Below are 20,051 nucleotides of genomic sequence, written 5' to 3'. Positions count from 1 at the left end.
CCTCCTGTACAATGACTGATAACACCTCTATATACAGTAGATAACACAGGATCCACCATCCACAATAGGTGATGTCACAGCTCACCTCCTCCTCCTGTACAATGACTGATAATACCTCTATATACAGTAGATAACACAGGATCCACCATTCACAATAGGTGATGTCACAGCTCACCTCCTCCTCCTGTACAATGACTGATAACACCTCTATATACAGTAGATAACACAGGATCCACCATTCACAATAGGTGATGTCACAGCTCACCTCCTCCTCCTGTACAATGACTGATAACACCTCTATATACAGTAGATAACACCGGATCCACCATTCACAATAGGTGATATCACAGCTCACCTCCTCCTCCTCCTGTACAATGACTGATAACACCTCTATATACAGTATATAACACAGGATCCACCATCCACAATAGGTGATGTCACAGCTCACCTCCTCCTCCTGTACAATGACTGATAATACCGAGTCTATATACATAATAACAGAGGATCCGAATACATAGCAAACAAACCCGGGAAGAGATACTAGTAAATATGTAAGGTAATAACCCGGATTATTAAATTCATCGCTCCAACCATAAATAGCAAAGAAAAGGAGGACCAGGAGCCAGAAGTACAAATATATAGAAAAAATCTTTATTGATACACAATGTTAAAATCAGGACATGGGTATTTGTACCAAATATTCCACAGCACTACATGAAAGGGGAAAAAGGACAAACCCTTAACCATTCCACCCCAGCTATGCACAGTAATTAAGCAAATAGTGTTGAACAAAAAACACCATGTAGTAACCCCTGTTGGGAATAATCCTACACAGCAGTGTAAACAATAGACACTACATAGCGAGAAGTAATGGTCGCATGGGAAGTAAGGAGCACAAAAGTGGAGAGACTATGTCAGTAGCCAGCAACGAAATCTAAGACAGGTGCATTAGTACATAGTGATAGAAAGCCAAAGACACAGCTGCAAAAGGTGTGGACACCATGCTTACCCATGCAAGGGGGGAAGAGGAGAAGGGATCCCACCGGTGGATCTCCCCTTGAGGAAGCGGCGTGTGTACGCCGCGAAACGCGCGTCGGGGGCATCCACCGGTGGGATCCCTTCTCCTCTTCCCCCCTTGCATGGGTAAGCATGGTGTCCACACCTTTTGCAGCTGTGTCTTTGGCTTTCTATCACTATGTACTAATGCACCTGTCTTAGATTTCGTTGCTGGCTACTGACATAGTCTCTCCACTTTTGTGCTCCTTACTTCCCATGCGACCATTACTTCTCGCTATGTAGTGTCTATTGTTTACACTGCTGTGTAGGATTATTCCCAACAGGGGTTACTACATGGTGTTTTTTGTTCAACACTATTTGCTTAATTACTGTGCATAGCTGGGGTGGAATGGTTAAAGGTTTGTCCTTTTTCCCCTTTCATGTAGTGCTGTGGAATATTTGGTACAAATACCCATGTCCTGATTTTAACATTGTGTATCAATAAAGATTTTTTCTATATATTTGTACTTCTGGCTCCTGGTCCTCCTTTTCTTTGATACCTCTATATACAGTAGATAACACAGAATCCACCATTCACAATAGGTGATGTCACAGCTCACCTCCTCCTCCTGTACAATGACTGATAACACCTCTATATACAATAGATAACACAGGATCCACCATTCACATTAGGTGATGTTACAGCTCACCTCCTCCTCCTCCTGTACAATGACTGATAACACCTCTATATACAGTAGATAACACAGAATCCACCATTCACAATAGGTGATGTTACAGCTCACCTCCTCCTCCTGTACAATGACTGATAATACCTCTATATACAGTAGATAACACAGGATCCACCATTTACAATAGGTGATGTCACAGCTCACCTCCTCCTCCTCCTGTACAATAACTGATAACACTTCTATATACAATAGATAACACAGGATCCACCATTCACAATAGGTGATATCACAGCTCACCTCCTCCTCCTGTACAATGACTGATAACACCTCTATATACAATAGATAACACAGGATCCACCATTCACATTAGGTGATGTCACAGCTCACCTCCTCCTCCTCCTGTACAATGACTGATAACACCTCTATATACAGTAGATAACAGAGGATCCACCATTCACAATAGGTGATGTCACAGCTCACCTCCTCCTGTACAATGACTGATAACACCTCTATATACAGTAGATAACACAGGATCCACCATTCACAATAGGTGATGTCACAGCTCACCTCCTCCTCCAGTACAATGACTGATAACACCTCTATATACAGTAGATAACACAGGATCCACCATTCACAATAGGTGATGTCACAGCTCACCTCCTCCTCCTGTACAATGACTGATAATACCTCTATATACAGTAGATAACACAGGATCCACCATTTACAATAGGTGATGTCACAGCTCACCTCCTCCTCCTGTATAATGACTGATAACACCTCTATATACAGTAGATAACACAGGATCCACCATTTACAATAGGTGATGTCACAGCTCATCTCCTCCTCCTCCTGTACAATGACTGATAACACTTCTATATACAGTAGATAACACAGGGTCCACCATCCACAATAGATGATGTCACAGCTCACCTCCCCCTCCTGTACAATGACTGATAACACATCTATATACAGTAGATAACACAGGGTCCACCATCCACAATAGGTGATGTCACAGCTCACCTCCTCCTCCTCCTGTACAATAACTGATAACACTTCTATATACAATAGATAACACAGGATCCACCATTCACAATAGGTGATATCACAGCTCACCTCCTCCTCCTCCTGTACAATGACTGATAACACCTCTATATACAGTAGATAACACAGGGTCCACCATCCACAATAGGTGATGTCACAGCTCACCTCCCCCTCCTGTACAATGACTGATAACACATCTATATACAGTAGATAACACAGGGTCCACCATCCACAATAGGTGATGTCACAGCTCACCTCCTCCTCCTCCTGTACAATAACTGATAACACTTCTATATACAATAGATAACACAGGATCCACCATTCACATTAGGTGATGTCACAGCTCACCTCCTCCTCCTCCTGTACAATGACTGATAACACCTCTATATACAGTAGATAACACAGGATCCACCATTCACAATAGGTGATGTCACAGCTCACCTCCTCCTCCTGTACAATGACTGATAACACCTCTATGTGCAGTAGATAATACAGGATCCACCATTCACAATAGGTGATGTCACAGCTCACCTCCTCCTCCTGTACAATGACTGATAACACCTCTATATACAGTAGATAACACAGGATTCATCATTCACAATAGGTGATGTTACAGCTCACCTCCTCCTCCTGTACAATAACGCCCTGATGAGAGCATACTCAGTAAATACTTCAGTACAATCCACTAGGGTCTGAGTCAGCGTGCTGATGCTAATGTCCATGTGACAGACAGGACATAAACTCTAATACTAGGTCTTGTGGTCCATGTGAACCATTTAATATAAATCCTGACTACAATGGGCCATTTTCTGATGTTGGCATCAACATTCCGGAAACTCTTATTCTTTGCTAAGTACATAGATTTCTACCAGCTCCCTTCAGATAACTGGGGCAGCGGCAAAACTTTTGCAACATATGCTGCATATGAATAATCCCTTGTAGGAAAGTTCTATACAAGACGCACTACGAGTTTTATTAAGTGAATCCACAGCACAATTTGCTGATATGGGGCAGACATATCAGTATTTGTACAATATTTGCATTGCCAAAAAAAGTTCTGATCCGATTCCTTACCTGAGCCTGTGAAGCACATAGGAATCCAAAAACAGAGAGAGAAAAAGAAGATAAGGCATAATTAGAAAAATGCTAACAATGTAACAAAACATCATCAATAGACTGATCCATATTACATACACTGCATGCATTCTATGAGACTATTCCAGAATTTACACTAAATGTTTTTGAATTTTTTCATATCATCAGATTTTTGGTGACGGGGCGAGAAAATGTTGACTAAAGTAAAATCTGACAGCACAGGGTTTGTTTGTAGTCTGTTACCGTGGAGACGCACAGGCTTCTATTAGATCTGTATACACATAAGGTACAGTAAGCGATGACAAAGTTGTTACATATCTATTACTTTAGCTTCACTGGAACAATAAAAAAAATTGGTTGCAAAAGGTTCCTACCCTTTAAAATATGATGTTGGAGACAGATGCCTGACAACTAAAAAAAATGAGTTTGTGAAGCTGCAGTTAGAAAATAAAGCAGCACACAATTTAATTAGCTGGAAACGTTTATGATGATGAAGGAAAGAACAAGCCTAAAGCAAGACAGCAAATTAAATTCAGGTACAATAACCTAAATGTGCAAATGGGAAATTAGGTTTTTGGTAGCGAGTAAAGTTATTACGGTTAAAACATGGCGGATAGGAATAACCTGGCAGTAACATTCTGCTGGAAAAAAAAAGAGTCTGAATTGTAAAAAAGGCAAATTCATGATTATTTTTAAAGAAATTTGACGGTATTTTTTTATATTATTTATTTGAGGGTATTATTAGTTTCATTTTAAAAGTATTATTATTATGTTTAATGTGGGGTTATTATTTTACTTTTACTATATTATTAATTTTTGCCATCCGTTTGCCAGACGGATTAAATACTTACCGTATTTCTCACTGCAAAATGCAAATAAATGCATATAATTTATACAATATGATTTTCTGCATTTTATTTTTGATATTCTATCTCTCAATGTTAAAATTAACCCACCCTTAAAATTGTAGACTGTCCATGTCTTTGTCAGTGGGCAAACTTACAAAATCAGCAGGGGGTCAAATACTTATTTCCTCCACTGTAGAGGTCTTCATAGATGCAGGTTACAAAGAGGACCTGTCAGCAGGTCAAAAATAGGCAGGTTTAACTTTTACATTTTTTTTGCTGCTTCCCTGAGAATTTAGATTTTTGTTTTTGTTAAATCCATCATATGGTTCCAGTAAAATGGACCTTTTTATTTCGGACTAAATTTTAAGGTTAGGAGGGCGTGGCTCACATGGTAATAATGAAAAGCAGCCTAAAGACACGCCCCTGAGGATCCTGAGAGTGCCGTCCTTTTAGTAAAGACAATAAAAATGGGCACTAAATAAAAAGTCCCATACGTCTGAGGCCATATGTCAGATATGTAACAAGAAACAAACATGCTCATGGCAGCAGGAGAAATAAAGTAAAAGCAAATACTTGATAGTTTTGATATGGTGACAGATCCTCTTTTAATTCTGCACTTAACATTTTCTTCATCAGTCCCAGGTTTTATATTAGCATTGAAGAAAAAAACAATTGGCTGAAATAGTGTATTCATATTAACATCATTAAGTATATATAAAATCAATATTATCTATCTATTATCTATCTATTATTTATCTATCTATTATCTATCCATTATCTATCTATCTATTGTACACTCACTGGCCACTTTATTAGGTACACCTGTCCAACTTCTTGTTAACACTTAATTTCTAATCAGCCAATCACATGGCGGCAACTCAGTGCATTTAGGCATGTAGACATGGTCAAGACAATCTCCTGCAGTTCAAACCGAGCATCAGTATGGGGAAGAAAGGTGATTTGAGTGCCTTTGAACGTGGCATGGTTGTTGGTGCCAGAAGGGCTGGTCTGAGTATTTCAGAAACTGCTGATCTACTGGGATTTTCACGCACAACCATCTCTAGGGTTTACAGAGAATGGTCCGAAAAAGAAAAAAAATCCAGTGAGCGGCAGTTCTGTGGGCGGAAATGCCTTGTTGATGCCAGAGGTCAGAGGAGAATGGGCAGACTGGTTCGAGCTGATAGAAAGGCAACAGTGACTCAAATCGCCACCCGTTACAACCAAGGTAGGCCTAAGAGCATCTCTGAACGCACAGTGCGTCGAACTTTGAGGCAGATGGGCTACAGCAGCAGAAGACCACACCGGGTACCACTCCTTTCAGCTAAGAACAGGAAACTGAGGCTACAATTTGCACAAGCTCATCGAAATTGGACAGTAGAAGATTGGAAAAACGTTGCTTGGTCTGATGAGTCTCGATTTCTGCTGCGACATTCGGATGGTAGGGTCAGAATTTGGCGTAAACAACATGAAAGCATGGATCCATCCTGCCTTGTATGGAGCATCTTTGGGATGTGCAGCCGACAAATCTGCGGCAACTGTGTGATGCCATCATGTCAATATGGACCAAAATCTCTGAGGAATGCTTCCAGCACCTTGTTGAATCTATGCCACGAAGAATTGAGGCAGTTCTGAAGGCAAAAGGGGGTCCAACCCGTTACTAGCATGGTGTACCTAATAAAGTGGCCGGTGAGTGTATATCATCTATCTATCTATTATATAATATCTATTATCTATCTATCTATTATATATCATCTATCTATCATCTATCTATCATCTCTCTTTCATCTATCTATATACTGTATGTACTAATCAGTCTATTTTCTGAAAAATAAAGTAGCTAAAGAAGCTGCACGGTTCAAGCACTTGCATATATTGAGATGACATGTTCTAAAAAAATTTTGCAACCAAAAATAAGAATAAATCCAATCTCTTGCATCTATGTTTCCTACATTTGAATTAAAACATTCTAAATAATAATTATTTAAATTGTCTCTAGAGGGCAGTAGAGACATAGATGTAGTTTCTTTAAATCTGATATTACAAAGAGCAAAGGGCGAAAGAACCAACATAAATTATGTTCATAATTTTGACCAATAGCCTCCAACACATTACAATGTAGCAAAATAACAGGATACATGACATGTGTTGACAGTTCCAGGAAAAAAGACAAGCAGCTTCATGGTGTTTTGTAGTATTCCCAGAATATATCCATGTCAATTGGTGCATAATCATAATAATAATCTTATGAACATTTTCCTGAGTGATTAACTAAACAGTGCAACATTCAGAGTCAATAACACTGCATCAAAATCTACCTATTGCTATGGAACAATATAAAGTCAATAATACTGCCTCTATTCATAAGAATACAACTACTATAATACTGCCCCTATGTACAAGAATATATCTACTATAATACTGCCCCTATGTACAAGAAAATAACTACTATAATACTGCCCCTATGTACAAGAATATATCTACTATAATACTGCCCCTATGTACAAGAAAATAACTACTATAATACTGCCCCTATGTACAAGAATATAACTACTATAATACTGCCCCTATGTACAAGAATATAACTACTATAATACTGCCCCTATGTACAAGAATATAACTACTATAATACTGCTCCTATGTACAAGAATATAACTACTATAATACTGCCCCTATGTACAAGAATATAACTACTATAATACTGCTCCATGTACAAGAAAATAACTACTATAATACTGCCCCTATGTACAAGAATATAACTACTATAATACTGCTCCATGTACAAGAATATAACTACTATAATACTGCTCCTATGTACAAGAATATAACTACTATAATACTGCCCCTATGTACAAGAATATAACTACTATAATACTGCTCCATGTACAAGAAAATAACTACTATAATACTGCCCCTATGTACAAGAATATAACTACTATAATACTGCTCCATGTACAAGAAAATAACTACTATAATACTGCCCCTATGTACAAGAATATAACTACTATAATACTGCTCCTATGTACAAGAATATAACTACTGTAATACTGTCCCCTATGTACAAGAATATAACTACTATAATACTGCCCCTATGTACAAGAAAATAACTACTATTATACTGCCCCTATGTACAAGAAAATAACTACTATAATACTGCCCCTATGTACAAGAATATAACTACTGTAATACTGTCCCCTATGTACAAGAATATAACTACTATAATACTGCCCCTATGTACAAGAAAATAACTACTATTATACTGCCCCTATGTACAAGAAAATAACTACTATAATACTGCCCCTATGTACAAGAATATAACTACTATAATACTGCTCCATGTACAAGAATATAACTACTGTAATACTGTCCCCTATGTACAAGAATATAACTACTATAATACTGCCCCTATGTACAAGAAAATAACTACTATAATACTGCCCCTATGTACAAGAATATAACTGCTATAATACTGCTTCTATGTACAAGAATATAATTACTATAATTCTGCCCCTATGTACAAGAATATAACTACTATAATACTGCTCCTATGTATAAGAATATAACTACTATAATACTGCTCCTATGTACAAGAATATAACTACTATAATACTGCCCCTATGTATAAGAATATAACTACTATAATACTGCCCCTATATACAAGAATATAACTACTATAATACTGCCCCTATGTACAAGAATATAACTACTATAATACTGCCCCTATGTACAAGAATATAACTACTATAATACAGCTCCATGTACAAGAATATAACTACTGTAATACTGTCCCCTATGTACAAGAATATAACTACTATAATACTGCCCGCTATGTACAAGAAAATAACTACTATAATACTGCCCCTATGTACAAGAATATAACTACTATAATACTGCCCCTATGTACAAGAATATAACTACTATAATACTGCTCCATGTACAAGAAAATAACTACTATAATACTGCCCCTATGTACAAGAATATAACTACTATAATACTGCTCCATGTACAAGAATATAACTACTATAATACTGCTCCTATGTACAAGAATATAACTACTATAATACTGCCCCTATGTACAAGAATATAACTACTATAATACTGCTCCATGTACAAGAAAATAACTACTATAATACTGCCCCTATGTACAAGAATATAACTACTATAATACTGCCCCTATGTACAAGAATATAACTACTATAATACTGCTCCATGTACAAGAAAATAACTACTATAATACTGCCCCTATGTACAAGAATATAACTACTATAATACTGCCCCTATGTACAAGAATATAACTACTGTAATACTGTCCCCTATGTACAAGAATATAACTACTATAATACTGCCCCTATGTACAAGAAAATAACTACTATTATACTGCCCCTATGTACAAGAAAATAACTACTATAATACTGCCCCTATGTACAAGAATATAACTACTATAATACTGCTCCATGTACAAGAATATAACTACTGTAATACTGTCCCCTATGTACAAGAATATAACTACTATAATACTGCCCCTATGTACAAGAAAATAACTACTATAATACTGCCCCTATGTACAAGAATATAACTGCTATAATACTGCTTCTATGTACAAGAATATAATTACTATAATTCTGCCCCTATGTACAAGAATATAACTACTATAATACTGCTCCTATGTATAAGAATATAACTACTATAATACTGCTCCTATGTACAAGAATATAACTACTATAATACTGCCCCTATGTATAAGAATATAACTACTATAATACTGCCCCTATATACAAGAATATAACTACTATAATACTGCCCCTATGTACAAGAATATAACTACTATAATACTGCCCCTATGTACAAGAATATAACTACTATAATACTGCTCCATGTACAAGAATATAACTACTGTAATACTGTCCCCTATGTACAAGAATATAACTACTATAATACTGCCCGCTATGTACAAGAAAATAACTACTATAATACTGCCCCTATGTACAAGAAAATAACTACTATAATACTGCCCCTATGTACAAGAATATAACTACTATAATACTGCTCCATGTACAAGAATATAACTACTGTAATACTGTCCCCTATGTACAAGAATATAACTACTATAATACTGCCCCTATGTACAAGAAAATAACTACTATAATACTGCCCCTATGTACAAGAATATAACTGCTATAATACTGCTTCTATGTACAAGAATATAATTACTATAATTCTGCCCCTATGTACAAGAATATAACTACTATAATACTGCTCCTATGTATAAGAATATAACTACTATAATACTGCTCCTATGTACAAGAATATAACTACTATAATACTGCCCCTATGTATAAGAATATAACTACTAAAATACTGCCCCTATATACAAGAATATAACTACTATAATACTGCTCCTATGTACAAGAATATAACTACTATAATACTGCCCCTATGTACAAGAATATAACTACTATAATACTGCTCCTATGTACAAGAATATAACTACTATAATACTGCCGCTATGTACAAGAATATAACTACTATAATACTGCCCCTATGTACAAGAATATAACTACTATAATACTGCCCCTATGTACAAGAATATAACTACTATAATACTGCCCCTATGTACAAGAATATAACTACTATAATACTGCTCCTATGTACAAGAATATAACTACTATAATACTGCCTCCTATGTACAAGAATATAACTACTATAATACTGCCCCTATGTACAAGAATATAACTACTATAATACTGCTCCTATGTACAAGAATATAACTACTATAATACTGCCCCTATGTACAAGAATATAACTACTATAATACTGCTCCTATGTACAAGAATATAACTACTATAATACTGCTGCTATGTACAAGAATATAACTACTATAATACTGCCCCTATGTACAAGAAAATAACTACTATAATACTGCCCCTATGTACAAGAATATAACTGCTATAATACTGCTTCTATGTACAAGAATATAATTACTATAATTCTGCCCCTATGTACAAGAATATAACTACTATAATACTGCTCCTATGTATAAGAATATAACTACTATAATACTGCTCCTATGTACAAGAATATAACTACTATAATACTGCCCCTATGTATAAGAATATAACTACTATAATACTGCCCCTATATACAAGAATATAACTACTATAATACTGCTCCTATGTACAAGAATATAACTACTATAATACTGCCCCTATGTACAAGAATATAACTACTATAATACTGCCCCTATGTACAAGAATATAACTACTATAATGCTGCCCCTATGTACAAGAATATAACTACTATAATACTGCTCCTATGTACAAGAATATAACTACTATAATACTGCTCCTATGTACAAGAATATAACTACTATAATACTGCCCCTATGTACAAGAATATAACTACTATAATACTGCTCCTATGTACAAGAATATAACTACTATAATGCTGCCACTATGTACAAGAATATAACTTCTATAATACTGCCCCTATATACATGAATATAACTACTATAATACTGTCAATAAGGACAAGTCTAAATTGCTATGAGAACTTTTAAAACATCTAAGAAAATGTTTAATAAAAGATATATTCACACTGTGGACATTATGTTTATGATATAGAGAGTTTTATTTTATGTATATACATCTGCCGTTAATTGTTACAATAGTTACATTTACAAGATCTCCATGTTGACGGTTATTAAAATGGTTCATTATAAAGGAAATCCCCTCGGATCCCCTCTAATTTGAAGCCACGTTGATGGATTGTCATAATTAATAGACACTTTAATGCCACATGTAATGTATCTCATATTTATGCTAATGTGTTATTCAAATGTGCAGCATGAATAATTCACCATCCAGAGGAACATTCTGAGAACCGTCTCTCGGCAGAGAGCAGATCTGTCAATAGCAAAGTAAATCAGGTACAGATGACATATGAAGACATTTCTTAAAATGTTTTTTTTTTTCTAATCTGTGCCCCGTCACACACCGCCTCACCGCAATCATGAGACTTGTGGAACTGCAGATGTAGAAAATATCTCATCCTTGAAGTTATTGAAAAGTTTTTCACAAAGGAAATATTTTCCTGGAGTATTGCCAACTTTATGGGATATCAAGTCGTAACTTAGTAGGGATACTTAAAGGGGTTTTTACACGAACAAAAGTTAATTTTATTCACTATATCTTGGAATAATAATAATTTTAACAATTGGATGTGATTAAAAAAAATATTCCTGCGCTGAGATAATCTTGTAAATGTTCCCCTGCTATGTACTGTGCAATGTCTGTGTCTAACAGTACAGGAACATGGTCTGATCATACCACATCTCCTGGGCAGGGGAGGACTCAAAAGAGAATATACAGACAGTTTCACAGCAAGGGACCACAGCTGATTCTGAAAAGTAAAACATTGTTTAAAAACAGGCAGTAAATGTTTTAACTCACAAAAAGAATCAGCTGTGATCCCGTGCTGTAATGTCTGTATACTCTTTTGCTTCCTCTCCTGCCCAGGAGATGTGGTATGATCAGACCATGTCCCTGTTCGGTCGGACCATTACACAGTACACAGACGGGGCATATTTATAAGATTATCTCAGCACGGGAACATTTTATTTAATCAATTCCTATTGTGGACCTTATTTTCATTCCATGATCTAGAGAATAAAATCAACTTTTGTTCCAGGGAAAATCCCTTTAAGGACCTTTGTCATATAGCAATGACACTTCTGTACATGGTTGAAGATTTTCTCCTTTCTAGTAGTCTCACAACCAGGGGCATACAGTATTAGAAAGTTTTAATTATGGCCACACAAGAGCAGCTCGATACACCGGCAGCCGTCTTTACATTCATCTGAACATTTACAAGCCAATTAAAGGGTTTTTAAGCCCTGATGCCCATGAAACCTATGCAGATTGCAAAAAAAGTTCTCATTGTAAGCAATGAGCTGTAGAATATTTAGTTATTAGTCAGTCACCTGATTGGTATGGTCCAGTTTAGGACAGGGCCTTCCACCATTATAAGGCTTCTCCCGTAGCCATTTGGATCGGACTTTGACTCCACTTCCGCATGATTTGCTGCATCGTGACCAGTTGGACCATTCGCTGAGCTTACAGTCGGAGGGGCAGGGAATAATACACGCTTCTTCTATGTAACCTAAAGTGACAAGGAGGAGGAATGAAAGAGAATGATCAGCAAGAAGATGGAGGAAAAAAAACATGAATATGACATTGAGGAACCTAAGGGGTTTATTCACATGGAGCGTAAGAGTTTTGGATACAATTCTGAACACAACAAAACACAAGAAGTTAGAAACCTTCCCATACTCCCATACTTAATTGGTAGCACATTCATTTCAGTAGGCATTGTGTAATGCGTAACTTCCCCTGTGGGAGCGCTGCAGAGAAATTGAGAACCTGCTTCCCGTTTCCCTCACAGATTACTGCAGATCACTACAGGTCGCAGCAGCTGGACTTGTAGCAGGGAAGGACAAGGACATAGAGCTCCTGTTTGTATGAGGGTCACATTCAGCAAGCCTATCCCCATCATACACCTGCTTTAACAGTACTTAACATAAATAATGAATGCAAAGATAATGCTGTTATTTCTCTAGAACATGGATGGACAGTTGTAATTTCACCCCTGATTAATTTAGTCTATGGTACTGAAGAAACTAATGGTAATCTCCCTGGTGGTCAAGAGTACCAAAGGATTCTATAATCCCCAACAGATCTATCTACAGTATCAAAGTCAATGGCTGCTCACTCTCCCCAGTCCCACAAGCTCGCTGCCTCGGTGTTATCCTTGACACTGATCTCTCCTTCAAACCACACATCCAAGCCCTTTCCACTTCCTGCCGACTTCAACGCAAAAATATTTTGCAGATCCGTACATTCCTTAATCAAGAATTTGCAAAAACACTAGTGTGCACCCCCATCATCTCCCGTCTCGACTACTGCAACCTCCTGCTCTGTGGCCTCCCTTCTAACACTGTCGCACCCCTGCCTGGCTAATCCACCTGTCCCCCCGCTGTTCCCCTACCTCTCCCCTCTGTCAATCCCTTCACTGGCTCCCCATCGACCTGAGACTCCAGTTCAAAGCCCTAACCATGTGTCACAAGGGTGTCCTGTCCCCCTGGAAGACCTGGAGGTAGACCGTCACATCGAGTAATGAATTGCAGGTCGTCTTTAGATTGGTGTGATTTGTGTCCAATATTAAATGGATTTACTTTTCTCTGGTGCTGAAGAGGTTAATGACCCTTTCTATGCTGGTCAGAAACATGCTTCTGATCTGGTCATTACCTCTTCCTATAAAAACTGGTCAGACCTTCTTGTCCCTGCTGGTGAAAGGTTTGTCTTCCTGTGCTGTGTGCTAAAGTAAAGTGGTTGGAGTAGAGCTGTTGTAGTAGTGATCTGTAGTTTACTGTTGTATGTGTGTGTTTATCTCCTGGTCCCTTTTTTCACATTTAGTTTATTCCTCCCTGTCCCAATCCTCCTCCCTATTGTTGGTTAGTGCTTTTGCATGATGGAGGTTTTCTGTTATTCCGGTTTTGTCTTTGTGTCTTGTTTACCTTCCATTTCTCTCCCATGCCTCATGGGGTGGGGGAGGGGAAAGATGAGGGTTTAACAGGAGCATATAAAGGTCAGAGACTCAGGCCTCTCTACCTTCTTCAGTACTCCAGGACAGGGATGGTTATGGTCCCAGTTCCAGCGACAGTTTGAAGCCCCCCTTCCTTACCAAAGACGTAACAGCATGACACCATGACATAAAAAGACATCCACAACCTGTCTCCTCCATACATCTGTGACCTCGTCTCCTGGTTCTTACCTGCACACAACCTCCGATCCTCACAAGATCTCCTTCTCTACTCCCCTCTTATCTCCTCTTCCCACAATCGTATACAAGATTTCTCTCGCGTATCCCCCCTACTCTGGAACGGGAAGCAGACTGCGAGGGACCTGACGGACACCGGAATGTGAGTATGTACTGTTTGTTTTATTTTACTTTTATGCTGGTAACCAGGGTAAACATCGGGTTACTAAGCGCGGCCCTGCGCTTAGTAACCCGATGTTTACCCTGGTTACAAGCGAACGCATCGCTGGATCGCTGTCACACACAACGATCCAGAGATGACAGCGGGAGATCCAGCGACGAAAGAAAGTTTCAAACGATCTGCTACGACGTACGATTCTCAGCAGGGTCCCTGATCGCTGCTGCGTGTCAGACACTGCGAGATCGTATGGATATCGCTGGAACGTCACGGATCGTATCGTCGTAGCGACCAAAGTGCCACTGTGAGACGGTACCCTAAGGTTTAGAGCATTGGAGGGGCTACTGGTGCCATCCCATGTAGACTAGGACAATAAAGAGATTCATGATAGCTACTTTTTAACCTAGGTAATGTGTTGTCAGTTTTGTATTGCTTTATGCGTTGTGTCGTGTGTGAGTGTTTTGTTTTATCCTCCATGTGTAGGTGTTTCTTATATCCCTTTTTCACCTGACTTACATGCTGATATTTCTCCATTACTAGTTGTTGTACGTGTTGACCTGACTTATTTGCGAATGTTTTTGCATTATCCTTCAATCTGAGTCAATTCCGGGTGTTTTTCGTATTCCTTTTTAACCCTTTCGCGACATGCGCCGTACATGTTCTGCGCATGTCGGGTCCCCTGCTTTGATGTGCGCTCCGGCGGTGAGCGCACATCAAAGTCGCGACATGTCAGCTGTTTTGTACAGCTGACATGTGCGCGCAATAGCGGCGGGTGAAATCGCTATTCACCCGCCGCTATTAACCTGTTAAATGCCGCTGTCAAATGCAGACAGCGGCATTTAACTACCGCATCCGGCCGGGCGGCCGGAAATGACGTCGTCGCCGACCCCCGTCACATGATCGGGGGTCGGTGATGCATCAGGATGGTAACCATAGAGGTCCTTGAGACCTCTATGGTTACTGATGCCGGCCTGCTGTGAGCGCACCCCTGTGGTCGGCGCTCACAGCACACCTGCATTTCAGCTACATAACAGCGATCTGATGATCGCTATTATGTAGCAGAGCCGATCGGGCTGTGCCTGCTTCTAGCCTCCCTTGGAGGCTATTGAAGCATGGCAAAAGTGAAAAAAAAAAGTTTTTAAAAATGTGAAAAAAATATTAAAAAAATATTAAAAATATAAAAGTTTAAATCACCCCCCTTTCGCCCCATCCTAAATAAAACAATAATAAAAAAAAACCTACACATATTTGGTATCGCCGCGTTCAGAATCACCCGATCTATCAATTAAAAAAAGCATTAACCTGATCGCTAAAACAGCGTAGCGAGAAAAAAATCCGAAACGCCAGAATTACGTTTTTTTGGTCGCTGCGACATTGCGTTAAAATGCAATAACGGGCGATCAAATGAACGCATCTGCGCCGAAATGGTATCATTAAAAACATCAGCTCGGCACACAAAAAATAAGCCCTCACCCGACCCCAGATCACGAAAATTGGAGACGCTACGGGTATCGGAAAATGGCACTTTTTTTTTTTTTTTTTAAGCAAAGTTTGGAATTTTTTTTCACCACTTGGATAAAAAATAACCTAGACATGTTAGGTGTCTATGAACTCGTAATGACCTAGAGAATCATAATGGCAGGTTAGTTTTAGCATTTAGTGAACCTAGCAAAAAAGCCAAACAAAAAACAAGTGTGGGATTGCACTTTTTTTGCAATTTCACCGCACTTGGAATTTTTTTCCCGTTTTCAAGTACACGACATGGTAAAACCAATGATGTCATTCAAAAGTACAACTTGTCCCGCAAAAAATAAGCCCTCACATGGCCATATTGACGGAAAAATAAAAGTTATGGCTCTGGGAAGGAGGGGAACGAAAAACGAAAACACAAAAACGAAAAAGGGCCGCGGCATGAAGGGGTTAACCTGCGTCATAACTGAGTTTTTTGTATTACTCTTTTTTCTTTTTTTGTTTTTAATTTTTTTAATTCAGTTGATGGATTGTGCTTGCAATTCAGTGATTATCTTAGTACATACAAGGGAAATAGAAAGAATGGAGTCTATTGGAAAGTTTTACACGTTTTTGTCTTTTTACTTAGGAAGAAAATACTTTTTTTCTTATCTGTATGACACAGAAGATCTAGATGTAGACTCTGCTAAATTCATATCTCCGTAACCGAAAAATATTATAATCTCCGTAGCAGAAAGTAATATATCAAAAGGAAATCAGAGCCTACTATCTCCCCGTGTAATCCAATAAAACATTTTATTACTTGTATCGCACATTAAATTATACTGGGAGCATGCATAATTAATTGGGTCTATATCTTACTGCATCTTCATATGTAGGGCGCCGGCAGTGCCGCTCACTTCAACTTAATCAGCGCTATAAATAATTATCCAAAATTAATTTTCAGTAACTGTGGATTTGCGGTTCCCTCAAAGACGCGGCCCCTTTGGCTTTCTTTACACTCCGAGCTTTATTTAATAACTAAGCTTGAAAACAAAATATTAAAAGCATTTTTTTAGGGGTTTCGTTTTAGCTATTGACTTAATCCGGGTAATTCAGTAAAATTGGAAAAATAATATTGGCATAAAGCATAAAGAGAAAACAAACTTAGTAGATGAAAAAAAAATTCTCAAAATATCCAACATGGTAAAAAAAGAAGAATATATAAGAATTTATTTGTTTAATATTTAATTAGATATTATTATTTTATTATTTTGTGTTATTTTTTATTACCATTATCATTATTTTTTATATTAACAGAATATTTATCATTACATATATTATGTAAAATATATTTTTATTTAGATTTTTTTACATTATATTATTCTGCTGTGTTATTTTTCATCAATACTTTTTTGTATTATTAGTATATTTATCATTACATTCTATCAATTAGAAAATTAAATATTCTGCAAAATGTATTATTTTATTCAATGTTTTTTATATTATATTATACAGGTTTTCTTTTTAATCACAATTACCATTATTTATTGCTTTTATTGTTAGTATATTTATCATTACATCCAATTAGAAAATGAAATACTATGTAAAATGTATTATTTATTTATTTATTACTACGTTTTTAATATTTTTAAGAAGTGTTATTTTTCATCACAATTTTTTTTGCATTATCATTACATGCTATCAATTATAATTTGAAATTTTATTTAAACTATATTAATTATTTTATAAGATTGTTTTATATTATATTATTCTGTTGTGTTATTTTTCATCACAATTATATTTTTTTGTATCATCATCATTTTTATCATTACATACATACATTTATTGTATTTGTACAAGGGTTTTATGCTTGTATAGCAAAAAAGTCTCAAAAATGTTTTTATTTTATTTTTGATAGTTTTAAAAAAGTGGTATGAAAAGATGGTTTTAATTAGAGATGTGTGGCCAATGGTTGTCTGACATATTTATTACAATTTACATCAAAACTTGGGGTAAATTATTACCGAAATTTAAGATCAACACTTGCCTTGAGTAAACATAGGCTTTTAATTCTGGTGCATTGAAAGACATAGATGCATCAAATGAATTAAAGGAAATGCGTTTCTTAATAAATTTGGTGCTTGTACTCAGATGCTCATCAGTCTAGGTGAAATATTTGGCCCTACATGGCTGCAATTTATGAGCATTTGGTTAGAAAAAGAACCTACAAGTCAACACAACTTTACATGTTCATTGCCAATTCTGAACACATCCATAGACCCTAAGTCCACCATCATCAATGGAAAAATCCCTGGAGAACCATCATTTATGGAATTGGTAAGATTCAAAGTACTGGACCCCTCTTAATATCTTCTAAATAACATGTTCAAAAAGACAAAAAATACCTAAAATACTTTGACGACTATGGAAAAAGTCTCGACAAGATACTCACCATGACTGTTACACCTTGAGGTTTCCACCAGTCGGTTGTTCTGGTCATAGCATGCCATGGCTTGATAGCGATATCCTTGACCACATTCCTTGATGTCTCCTTGAACTTTCATTCCAAGAAGAACCTCCACTTTCCCTTCCGGGAGAATACAGTCCGACCAGTTCCCTACAGGTTGAGCGTTGTATTTATCACATGGACAGAACTGCGTCTCAATCATTGGGTACAGCTGGGAATTCTTACACTTGTCCTTCTTCTTACTCTTTCCTGCATGAACGTAATTAAAGTTAGAGAAGTCAAGCAGTATATTAAAGGGATTCTTTGCTTTGCAAAATCTTTTTGTGCTGAAGAGTCATCCACTGATGAAATGATAAACTGACCGAAGCATGTTCTGCGGTTGGGTTCCCCAGTAAAAACTTTTAAACTGTGGAGCTATGCTTTTGCGATAAGTGTTGTGCTTATTTCCAGCACCACTACAGGTAAAATGAAGTATTACACCAGGCACAATCAATTTAATAGATTATCTATGTAATGCTCATAAATACCAGGTCCTCCATAGCGAGCGATGCTCCTAGCAGCCACTCTTTGCTCATGGTAATAGATGGGAGGAAATGGCCACCTGACATGCCACTTTAAAATTAAATAAAAGACCACTGAAGATGGACTTTTTGAACGATACTACCATTAAAAAGATGATATCTGATGAAGTCTTTGTTGGCAAAAAGGAATCTGGAAAAGGCAAAGTCTTCTGGGATGGCAGCATTATTGTGAACTCCCTCTCCTGAAACTCTCTGCTGCACTTGACACCTTGGATCACCAGCTCCTCCTCACTATAATCCGCTCTGTCGGGCTCAAGGACACCGTTCTCTCCTGGTTCTCCTCCTACCTCTCTGACCACTCCTTCACTGTATCTTTTGCCGGCTCTTACTCCTCTCCTCGTCCCCTTACTATCGGGGGCTCTCAAAGCTCAGTCCTAGGCCCCCGCCTCTTCTCTTTGTATACTGCCCTTATTGGACAATGAGTAGATTTGGGTTCCAGTATTATCTCTATGCTGATGATACCCAATTATACACTTCTTCCCTTGACACTACTCTCAGCCTAATATAAAATCCCAAGGATTGTCTGTCCGCTGTCTCTATCATCATGTCCTCCATCTATCTGAAACTGAATCTCCCCAAAACTGAAATTCTTGTGTTTCTCCTTTCCACTAACCTAACTCTACCTGACATTGAAATTACCTTAAAGGGTTCAACCATAACTTCCAAAAAGCACGCTCGCTGCCTTGGGGTTAAATTTCACACAGAACTTTCCTTTATTCTCTAGATTTGATCACTCGCCCATGCCACCTGCATCTTAAAAACATCTCCAAAATCTGACCCTTTTCTCACCTTTGAAACTGCAAAAACTCATATTGTTGCTCTTATTCATTCCCGTTTGGATTATTGCAACTCTCTACTGATCGGTCTCCCTCTTACTAAACTCTCTCCTCTCTA

The 20,051-nt window shown here is 37.5% G+C and overlaps 1 protein-coding gene across 1 annotated transcript in view; it reads right to left on the bottom strand.

The window, feature by feature from the left end:
• The window catches only part of THSD7A (thrombospondin type 1 domain containing 7A), a 479,581-nt gene that overhangs the window by 58,342 nt on the left and 401,188 nt on the right, over nt 1-20,051 (bottom strand). The window contains exons 16-18 of the mRNA XM_077268105.1: nt 18,562-18,825; nt 12,645-12,823; nt 3,801-3,806 (exon numbers count right to left, since the gene is read on the bottom strand). Coding sequence (XP_077124220.1) covers nt 3,801-3,806; nt 12,645-12,823; nt 18,562-18,825 — 449 coding nt within the window. The remainder of the gene's footprint in view (nt 1-3,800; nt 3,807-12,644; nt 12,824-18,561; nt 18,826-20,051) is intronic.

This window comes from Ranitomeya variabilis, chromosome 6 (assembly GCF_051348905.1).
Source record: "Ranitomeya variabilis isolate aRanVar5 chromosome 6, aRanVar5.hap1, whole genome shotgun sequence".
Taxonomy (NCBI): domain Eukaryota; kingdom Metazoa; phylum Chordata; class Amphibia; order Anura; family Dendrobatidae; genus Ranitomeya; species Ranitomeya variabilis.
Note: the sequence above shows the minus strand (reverse complement) of the source record. Positions and strands in the feature narration are given on the sequence as shown.